The sequence below is a fragment of the Thunnus maccoyii genome, chromosome 13 (assembly GCF_910596095.1).
Source record: "Thunnus maccoyii chromosome 13, fThuMac1.1, whole genome shotgun sequence".
Classification (NCBI taxonomy): Eukaryota; Metazoa; Chordata; class Actinopteri; order Scombriformes; family Scombridae; genus Thunnus; species Thunnus maccoyii.
Genome location: NC_056545.1, coordinates 26,047,790 through 26,058,937, shown reverse-complemented (window position 1 = coordinate 26,058,937; position 11,148 = coordinate 26,047,790). Strand labels below are relative to the sequence as shown.

General features: G+C 39.3%; 1 protein-coding gene across 1 annotated transcript; it reads left to right on the top strand.

Annotated features, from left to right (window-relative positions):
* The first annotated feature begins 3,760 nt into the window (after positions 1 to 3,760).
* On the top strand, positions 3,761 to 10,360 carry dhx33 (DEAH (Asp-Glu-Ala-His) box polypeptide 33). The gene is made up of 12 exons (XM_042431880.1): positions 3,761 to 4,177; positions 4,593 to 4,753; positions 4,961 to 5,188; positions 5,369 to 5,539; positions 5,927 to 6,112; positions 6,374 to 6,485; positions 7,358 to 7,517; positions 7,693 to 7,781; positions 7,857 to 7,984; positions 8,095 to 8,298; positions 8,412 to 8,498; positions 8,752 to 10,360. The coding sequence occupies exons 1-12, from the start codon at positions 3,967 to 3,969 to the stop codon at positions 9,058 to 9,060; spliced, it is 2,046 nt and encodes a 681-aa protein (XP_042287814.1). The 5' UTR covers positions 3,761 to 3,966; the 3' UTR covers positions 9,061 to 10,360.
* Positions 10,361 to 11,148: the final 788 nt, after the last annotated feature.

Genomic DNA, 11,148 nt, shown 5'->3' with positions numbered 1-11,148 from the left:
AAAACACCTTTTAAAAACAACCAAGCCATGGGATTTATTAAGAAAGAGATACAAAACAACAAGGACACTAAATAAGTGCTATAAACAATCAAAATGCAAAAGAATAATAATAAATAACATAAAATTCCAGGCTGAGAGGCAAGACCAGCAGTCCACAATCAAGAGACCTCTGACTGCTACAGGAACATGGAACATTTAACCTCTTCGTCCCTGGGCCAGGTGCACCTCCCTGTGGACTGATTGTAGATGGCCTGGGTGGAGCAATAGACAGGAGAGGAAGGAGACAAAAATCACAGGCAACACATACAGCCGTAACATAGCGTTTAAGCATTGTGTTGAAATTTTAATCACATAATGCTGACGTTAATTGAATAGCACTTATATCTTGGATGTAATAAAACTAGTGATAACTAAGTCTTGTTTTGCAATAGCAATGAATAAACTTTCAACAAACACCTCCCAATATTTGTGCAGGCCTCACAGCTGATCATTTTGACAGAGGAAAAAGTATAATAAAAATATTGTTTAAAAAAATGATATTCTAAAAGCACTTTGCTGGTGCACTTCTTGTTAAATTAATTAACTTCCTATTAATATTTTAAACTTGTTTTGTGTGTCAATATCTCAACATAGAGTCATAAAAACCATGAAATCACTGTTTTCACCAACTTACTTTACCTTTATTGTTGGTGGCAGTACAATAAAACCAGCATGTAGCAACATAGCAGCTGAACATTGCTTGTCTCCTCTGATCCATAATCTTCATTTTTGTCTGTGTAGTTTAGTTTAAGTTAGATGTTATGATAAAGCAGCAAAATATTTATACTAAAATACCAAGTTTCCCCATAGAAATTTCTGAAACTGTGGTGGGTGAACTCTAAATATTCGAATCAAATCAAGTTTTATTGTCACATACACAATCATACACTGTATAATGTACAGTGAAATTCTTTGGTGCCTATAGCTCCAGAACGAAGCCAGCAATTAGATAAATACAATATAATAAAGGTGAATCTAACAATAGAATGGAAAATGAATCTAGCAATTAGATAAAATAAAATAGAATCATTCTGAAACCGGGGTGGTAAAATCCTGAGGCGCCTATGAAAGCTCTTGCAGCAGGATGCTTGCATGCTGTGGAATGGAAATGTTAAGAGATGGAGAAGAGATACAAGATGTGTGTTATTGTAGAGAGCATGATCAACTCCATAAAAGGCCATCTCCCTGTTTTGTTTTCCAGGATATATATATGTGTGTGTGTGTGTGTGTGTGTGTGTGTGTGTGTGTGTGTGTGTGTGTGTGTCCAGTCTGAGGTTTGAGTGGCAGTCATGACAGCAATACCCAGATGTAGCACTACCAACAACAGGAGTGGAAGACCATGAGTGGGGAACCCTCTCCCTGGACATATTATAGGTATTTTGTTGAATTCCATTGGTTGTCATGTACTGTAAATTTTGCACTATTGACCAAACTTGAACTGAGCAGCTGCTGGCATGATTGATATCCACTTTGTGTGCATATTTATGTGAATGTCTTAACATAAGATAACATGAGGATGTAAGTAATTATGACCATAGAAGCAGGAGAAAAATAAATAAATACATATTATAAATGAATACATTTTCCTTTCAAAATTAACCACAGAAAAACAGATTAATGCTGTCTCTGCCACTCCCCAGAAAGGCTATTATATATATTGAATATAGTTTTGCCAACGTAGTAATTGTAATGTGTGCTGATGAATAAAAGAACACCAGAGTGTTTAACAGGTGCCGTTTACTTCAACAGGCTGAATGTAAAGTAAAACAATAGTCCTCAGTAGCTGGTATAGTATCGTAGCCATCTCTATATCTGCTTTACCATACTACCGCCTAGTGGTGTAAAGTAAGTAATATAAATAAATGTAAATAATATAATAATGAAGTAGCAGACATATACATGATAGAACACAACAGTAATCAATGCACATTATGCATTAATATGACCCGAAACTTGCTGTAAATATAGTCCCTGCTGCTGAGTGTCAGACAGGTTGACATGAACCATGTGATCACATGGCGGTGAGATCAAAGAGTGTCACAACTCTTCCAACTGGTCTGTTCACCCAAAACTGTATTGGCATAAAGAACAGTGAGTCTATACTGAATTCCTGTGTACAGAGAGATTTATATTGTTTTTATTTATATGTGTTTTTATTACTAAAATTGAGGAGGGGATCAACTATGTGTCAATGAATGGAATGATAAAACTCAAAATGGTTTCAACAATTCATACAAAATAATGATGTATCCTGGTTTAATATTCCCTCTTAAATATTTGATAAATGTGGTTGGATAGATTTTCTGTTAAGATGTGATTACTGTAGTGCTATACTGCACATTATGCTGTCTAAATTTCATCAGCAGGTCCTCCTATACTGGAATCTGATTTATAAGCACAATTTCACTTCACACAGTTCTCTAAACTGGAATAACAGATGTATCTTGTTGAAAAGAAAATCTTTATGTTCGTGTGAATGGTGGAGAGAGGTATCTAGTCAATTTTACATTTGATGGATTCAAGAGGGAATCTTCTGGAGTACAATTAATTAATTGATAAATTCAACGTGAAGTGTACAAAAATCAATACTTTGTGGTTATCAAGGCAATTGCACAAGTAATGGTGAATATGGTGACAGGCATGTTGCTTTATGATGTGTTAGTACCACAGATACCTTCACTTTATACAGACAAACTCGATTTTAAGGAGAAAAAAAATGCACAAACAAAATTGTAAAGGGTTCCCTCACCTTCAAACTCTTCCCTTTTCTATGAAAAGATTATCCTAAAGAGATTATAATCAGAACCAGATACCTCGCTCTCCCTATTTCACCGAAAGCTAAAGAAACTAATTTTAAAATGATAAATGATATTTATCTTTGTAATGAGTTTCTAAGACAAAGATTCAACACTGATAAAAACAATTTTATGTTTTGTTATTCTGATATCAAAACTTTAGAAAATTCATTCTTTGCTTGTGATTATACCAAATCTTTTTGGAAACATTTCGAAAGTGGATATCTGAAAAGGATTTTCAGTTGGCCAAATTAGAATATAATGATATTAAATTTGGAGTTATAATGCAGGTGGAAAAAGTGGAAATGATGTACAATAGCTTGATTATTATAAATAAACAATAATTCTACAGATGCAGATTTGTTGATGTCAGACCACTATTTTCAGTCTTCATGAATGAGATAATACATTTTAAGAAAGCAATGAAATATAAAAAAAAACCCCAAACAGGTCTTGGATATTTACAAAAACATACATATATTGATTTCTGATTAAACCTCTGACCCTCTTTTATTCATTTATTCCTTATTTCTACTGCTTTGTGTTATATTACAATAAACTGTAATAGCTCTGTCTAGGATTTGTACAGTTTGTATGTTTTTGCCAACTTGTTATTGTAATGGCCAGATTGCGTCAATAAAATAAAGATGTTTAAAAACAAATAATGGAGAAACACTGTAAAAAGAGTGCTGCAGTTGTGAAGACGGAAAACAAATAAAAAATAATGTTTTTTCATCAAAATATTATACAAGCCTTCAAAACTTAGTTCTTGCAAAATATATTTTAATATAGTTCAAGCTTTCAAACACCGAGTGTCAACCTTTCGAAGCTTTTTCAGTTTCGAAATATGACATTATATTCATCCCATAGCATCTACGTTCATGGTTTACAGGCGGATCCACCTGACAGTCGAGATTCGGGGTAAATTTCACAAGGACTGATGACGACAAACAACTGCGCCGAGGTTGACCACGTGGGGACGTTTTTTGCAGAGATAGCAAAACAACTGCAGTGACGCCTGCTTGTTCGTCAGCGAGCATGAAAAAAAAACTTTTTTTGTTTCTTTCTGACAATAAAGACTCTCAAGAAAAAGCCACTAAGGTTTTGCTACCAGAGTCACTTTTTCTAGACCATGCCCCACGACCCCGCACCTCCTCCGGCTAAAAAATTCAAGCCGGGGTCTGTTTTTTTCCGCCTCGATAGGAATAAACCTGGAATGTTGCTGCCGAGAAAGGGAAATGCAGCCACTCCGATAGACGTCCAGAGGAAACAGCTTCCAATCCATCAGGCGAAACCTCAACTACTGAGCCAGCTGAGGCAGCTTCACAGCGCTATTCTGATAGGTAAAGTCTCTGCTACACTTAACATGTGCTACCACAACAGTAGACACTGTTGGAGCGCTCAGTTTAAAGGAAACTGAATCATATTATCAGCTCTGTTAAACTACAGCTCAGTTTTAATCTGTACGTACTTTAGCATGTCTGTAATTCACAGCAGTAAACTCTAAAGTGAATCAAATATGTATATATGATATGACATATAAAATATTTATATATGACATGAAATACACTCAGGAACACTGCTGTTCTCAATAAAGTGCTCAGTCAGTCTATTTTATGTCATAGCCTGAAATATTTTCCCAACAAAATATGTGAGTTGTATCACACCTTGGTTAATATATTGCACAGAAAATGTCATTTCTACTCCACAGATTCACAGTGTAATACCTGAACTCTTTCTAACTTCTCTCTCACCCAGGGGAGACAGGCTCTGGGAAGACCACACAGATCCCACAGTATCTGTATGAGGCCGGCATCGGACGACAGGGCATCATTGCCATCACTCAGCCGCGTCGAGTTGCTGCAATCTCACTGGCAGGAAGGGTGGCAGAAGAGAAGAGGACTCAGCTTGGCAAGCTGGTACGCACAGTAGATCACAATAGAACAGCTTGATAATAACCATAATCATTATGTATGTTGTTGTAGTAAACTTTATGCTAAATATGTGTTGAATCATTTTACATCAATACATTACATCCTTGTGATGGATATTTGAGTTGATACACTGTAAATGTCAAGTCTTACTGGGCTGTTAACATAATGGCACATCAACAAACTTGTTTTCAGGTCGGGTACACGGTGCGTTTTGAGGATGTCACATCCCCTGAGACAAAGCTGAAGTTCATGACAGATGGCATGCTGCTGCGCGAGGCCATCGGAGATCCCTTACTGCTGCGCTACACTGTGGTGGTCCTGGATGAAGCTCATGAGCGCACCGTGCACACCGACGTGCTGTTTGGTGTGGTTAAGACCGCTCAGCGCAGGCGCAGAGAGCTTAATAAGATTCCTCTGAAGGTAGGAGGACAGTTGAGGTTGTCCTGGCTTCAATAAGATATTTTATTTCACTGCATTTGCTCATGAGATAAAGTGTTTGCTCTTTTTTAATTCCTATAAACTCACTTTGCCTCTGCTGTGTGGATCTGTTGAAGCATCTCTTTTTGTTCACAGCTTCTGTCTTTTGTGTAACCTGCACAGGTCATAGTGATGTCAGCCACTATGGATGTGGACTTGTTCTCCGAGTACTTCAACAAGTCTCCTGTACTGTACCTGGAGGGCAGGCAGCATCCCATTCAGATCTACTACACTAAGCAGTCCCAGTCAGACTATCTCCAGGCTGCTCTCGTCTCCATTTTCCAGATCCATCAGGTAGTCCACAATTTTTGCCCTCAACCAGAGAGATTTTTTAAATTGTTGTTTTAGTTCTTCTGATATACTGTATTTTGTGTTGCAATGGAAATGCTACGCTAACCAGTCCTGAAGAAATAGAGCAGACTGCATCACTACAGGCGCCTGACAAATATGGTTTTTCTTGTTTACTCACTCATGTGCAGTCAGGTGTATTTAAATTAATCCAATCTAAATCAAAGTCAAAAACCATAGACTGTCTCCCTTAGCATCATGAAGAAGACAAACCTGTGGGTAAACAGCTCTCCTGCTTGCATGCTCATGTGCTGTAATATTTGTTAGTTGAAGGTGGTGGTGATGATTCTTTCTGACACTGGAACAGAACACAGTCTTCTTGTTTGTGTGCAGGAGGCACCTCCGTCCCATGATATCTTAGTCTTCATGACGGGCCAGGAGGAGATCGAGGCTCTGGCAAGAACGTGCCGGGACATTGCAAAGCATCTTCCCGACGGTTGTGGTCCCATGGTAGTTATCCCTTTGTATGCGTCGCTGCCCCCGGTGCAGCAGCTCAGGGTCTTCCAGCCAGCTCCCAAGGTAAAGGCAACAACAAACATGCAGGAGAAACAGATTCCCACAGATAAGTGTAGACAAAGGGACATGTTTGTGAAAAAATAGCCCTGTGTCTCTGTGCACTACAGTTCTCAAGTATTTCTGTTTAAGACATGTTTGGTATTGTTTAAGATTTACTTTAGTCTTTAAAGCCACAAGTGCCACATTTCTTTCTTTTCATTATCTAATTGTTTTAAATGATTGTATAACTCATGCAAAATGTTTGTCCTCTCCACCTTTTTCCAGGGTTGTAGAAAAGTTATTCTGTCAACCAACATTGCCGAGACATCAGTTACAATCTCTGGGATCAAATACGTCATAGACACAGGGATGGTGAAGGCCAAACGTTTCAATCCTGGTGAGATGATACACACACACACACACACACACACACACACACATATCAGTATTAAGTTCAAAGTGGCTATAATTGATTTTTTTTGTATTAACAATGTATTAAATAATGTGTAACGTGAGAGTCATCGCCTACAGCTTCCCTCAGCTTTACAGAGCTTTATAGCAAGTGTAAATTATTGTTTAGCTGTCTGTTTGCAACTTTACTCCCGGCACTTTTCATAGCGTTTGTTTTCTGCAAAAAAGCTCTAAAAACCCACTGTACACTACCTGCTCAGCTACCGTACGGCAAACACACCCAGTTAGCAACTAGCTGGTGAACACAGTGGAGCTTTTAGCGGCTAAAGAAGCAGATATTTCCTTCATGAGTTGGTAGAGAGCAAAAACGGAGCTAAAAGAGAGTTAATATTAGACTTACATTCACCAAGTTAACAGAAACACGACTCCAAATGAATAATAATGTTGCTCTGTAACTGCTGGATGTATAAATAAGCAACTGTTTGCTAATAAGTTCAACATATGAACTTAAACGTGATGTCAGTGTTATGTTCAGACTTTGCTGCCCCCAAGTGGCCAACAAATCTGTTATTGCAGATTTAACACAGCATTCTATTGACACCTAATAATGATGAATGCCTATTTAAATCACAGCAAGTTTTCAATCACAGACAGGCCATTATTTCTTTTGGAATGTCCACACTACTCAGCACACCTCAAGTTGATGCTCTACTTATTAATTTAACCAACTCCTCTCATGACTCGACCTCCGTGATCCCGCTTCTAACTGTAAAATTAAACAATTACACCCTGCACCCTGCACCCTTCGTCCAGTTATTTTGCTCTCATCTCATTAAACATGTGCTGCGTGACTCTTAGACAGCGGACTGGAGGTGCTGGCGGTGCAGCGGGTTTCTAAAGCGCAGGCATGGCAGCGAGCGGGCCGGGCTGGCAGGGAGGACTCCGGCTTCTGCTATCGTCTCTACACCGAACAGGAATTCGACAACCTCATCCCTATGACTGTGCCTGAGATCCAGAGGTAGGATGCTTTTTTTTTTTTCTTCCTTCATACAGATAATAAAGCTCAGTATGTGCTGATCTGCAGGAGTGGGATTCTCTCCCAAATGTTGATTTATGTAGGTCAGTGTGATTGAATGTCCTGTTCTGTTATTTTCTTTCCCCTGCGTGTGTGCGTTTGTGTGCGTGAACTGAAGGTGTAACTTAGCCGGTGTGATGCTGCAGCTCATGGCTCTAGGGATTCCAGATGTGATGAATTTTGATTTCATGTCCAAGCCGTCCCCAGGTAAGATTGATCATGAATCAATGTGCACCTCTAGTCTGGTTTGAAGGCCGTAGTAACCTGGTGTGTTTATCCTAGAGGCTGTTCGCTCTGCTGTGGAGCATTTAGAGCTGCTGGGAGCGGTGGAGAGGAAGGATGAGCAGGTTCTCCTCACTGCTCTGGGAAAGAAGATGGCAAGCTTCCCTCTAGAGCCGAGATATGCAAAGGTAAAACGTGCTGGGAATGCACAAAATTACATAAATAAATACTGTTTTCTAGGGTTCTGCTCTGATCTTTTTTGTAATACTTCCCCGCCTTTGTTTGCTCCGTCTCACAGACCATCCTGTTGTCCCCCGACTACTCCTGTTCCGAGGAGATTTTGAGCATCGTGTCTCTGCTGTCAGTGGACACTGTGCTTTATAACCCTCCGGCGCGGCGGGAAGAGGTGCTCGCAGCACGCAAGAAGTTCACCTCCAGCGAAGGAGACCACATGACCCTCCTCAACATCTACAGAGCATTCAAGAAAGTCAGTGGTAATAAGGTGAGTACAGCGGGCTCAGTAGGGAAGGAAAGTACATGTGACTAAACAAAATGCATAAATCAATGCGTGCTGCTGAGCTACCTTTATAATCTGGTGTGTGTCTGCTGTTAAAGGAGTGGTGTCGAGAGAACTTTGTCAACAGCAGGAACATGAGTCTGGTGAAAGAGGTCCAAGCGCAAATCAAAGAAATCTGCCTTAAGGTAAACATCTGCAAATCTATATGTGTCAATACTGTGAATGATCTGTTTACAGACATGATGCACTATACATGTGGTTGTGATATGATGGTACACAAAAGTAAGAGCACAGTCTTGTAAACAACAAGGTTTAGAGGAGAGCGTGTAATGTTGTGAAGTGTTGCAGTTGATTTGGAACAGAGGATCTCATTTCGGATCACAGCTGTAAATCACCATTTTAAGTAAACATGTTCTGTTCTGCTTGTTCATCCACCAGCTGAATTTGAAGCTGGAGTCATGCGGGGCGGACACAGGGAACGTTCGCCGCTGCCTTGCCCACGGGATGTTCGTCAACGCCGCAGAGCTACAACACGACGGCAGCTACTTAGCCCTGGACACCCACCAGCCTGTGGCCATCCACCCTTCCTCCGTCCTTTTCCAGGCCAAACCAGCATATGTGGTCTTCAATGAGCTGCTGCACACGTCCCGCTGCTACATGAGAGACCTCTGTCTGGTGGACGCCGACTGGCTGCTGGACGCAGCGCCAGAGTACTTTGGCCGCAAACTGCACCCCACCAAGAGCTAACCAATAGAGAAACAGGACTGAAGTACATCTCTCCTAGGAAGATAATACTGGAAATAATTGAAGAGTATCTTAATTGAATTTGGATAAAGACACTTATTGATTTCATACAAGTGCAAATCAGAACAGAACATTTTATCTCTGGATTTCACTACCTCCCAGTTGACAAGCATCTGGCATGTGTCACTGCAGCAGGAATCTGCATATCGAGGCCTCACAACTTTGACTTCCTCCAGACTGTAATTCAGATTTTATAAACTGTGTTTCTTCTGCCTGATAGTGTCTCACCATGCTGTTCAGCCACTTCTTTAACACCTAAAAAGTAGATTTTTTTTCGAAGGTGTTATGCTTCAGCTCTTTCATCCATTTGCATGCATTTTAACAGCACAGATAACCTCACTGGAGCACAGTTCTTCAAATAAGCAATGACTTGGGCTGATATGATTTATCTGTTCATTTTTTCTTAAATCAAAGCAGTGTCAGTAGAGTCAAAACATCACTCTCCATTTGTTAAGTTCATAAAATATTCTACTCTATTGTTAAGGCACCTTCTAACAAGTGGTTCCAGAAAGCAAATGTAGGTTCGTTTGAGCATTAATTTGAATAATGCTTAAGAATTAACTGATTTATCACATCTTTATTTTGCATCCATCATATTACCTTACCTAAACTTTCCCTCCCTCTAGTTTTGGGTTTATACAAATGGGTCTTAAAAGGTTTTATATATGCAAGGACTTTAGATTGGTTTCAATCTATGATATGTAATCACAAGAAAACACGAAAAACACCAAAGTTGAGTTCAAATGTTTTTACATGTCACACTGACATGATTTCACTTTGATAATTAGTCTGCACTCGTCTTGTTAGCATGTGCATGCCCCTTTTTTCCACATCTATGATTGTGTCACCAGTTTCCCAAATACATGCACGTCAGGAGAAGCAGCATGCCAGCGTCTCCAGGTTCTACTCTTTGCTGTTGTATGTTGCACAAATCCTTATTCAGCCCCTACACAGACTAACCACAGATGTATGCAATGCATGGAGATTATAGTTACTGATCTGATCACTCAGGTCTTTCATACTTTGTGAATGTAAGTCACAACATGTTGAGGAATAGAAAGGATGCTTCCCTCGTCTTTTTTTACACTGGACTCAGGACTGTACAATATATATCATCTGAATAAATTACATAAACAGTTTCTAACTTTTCAAAACATCATACGCCAAATGCATCTGGGTAGAGATTCATCAGACTGTGTTACATAGAGGTTGTGTGTTCAGTGATTAAATTTCTTTCAAATCATGCTGCCCAGGATTTTGTTTCATTCACAAATAAAAGGTAGACCATTGAAGACCTGCATGTACTGTTCTAAAGTTTATAAGACTAAATACACGCCTTTTGATAAGTTTATTATTATTATTATATTTGATTTGTTATATTCTTACATAATCACTATTGGGATTATTTCTAATAAAAACCCAGCTTCTGACTCAGAGCACAAGTCTTCATGTGTAGAGTAAAATTTCCCATTGTTTGGTTTCGCATAGATCTGTGAGTGTCTGTTAAAGAACTGAAAGTGGCCAAAATTAGTATTGTGGAGTCTTATGAATGTTGCAGAAAGCATGAGGTAGAATACAAGTTATCCTTGTCTAGAACATTGTAATTTAGTTGTATTTGACATATTTGCAAATTATGCAAAACTGAATTAACAGACAGTTTATACTTTAGTGCATGAATTGATTGGGTTACACTGAGCAACTCATTGAGATGTATTATCTGCATTCTACGCTTATTTAACTGATTTGTGTTATTAGAACAAAGGACAACTTACGTTTTCAGCAGTGTGTGCCAGGTGTTGCTAAGTGCATCTAGCAGGGAATGTGTAACAAAAGAAGTCAAAAATGTCTGAGGAAAAAAAAAAAGAAAAGAGGAGACCAGAGTCAGAGAGTCACCAGAGAGAAAAGAGCTTCATCTTCTAGCAACAGTGTTTTATGTCTAAATGATGCAACTTATTCACTTCATTGCACTAGAACATGCTGCACTTTGAGGGATGCAACCTTCCTCCAGGATGTCCACTGTTGCCCAGAAAC

Coding starts and splice junctions, on each gene's coding strand:
- dhx33 (XM_042431880.1), top strand. CDS start 3,967: ATGCCCCACGACCCCGCACCTCCTCCGGCTAAAAAATTCAAGCCGGGG. Junction 7,985..8,094: donor TAGAGCCGAGATATGCAAAG/GTAAAACGTGCT, acceptor TCCGTCTCACAG/ACCATCCTGTTGTCCCCCGA. Junction 8,299..8,411: donor AGAAAGTCAGTGGTAATAAG/GTGAGTACAGCG, acceptor CTGCTGTTAAAG/GAGTGGTGTCGAGAGAACTT.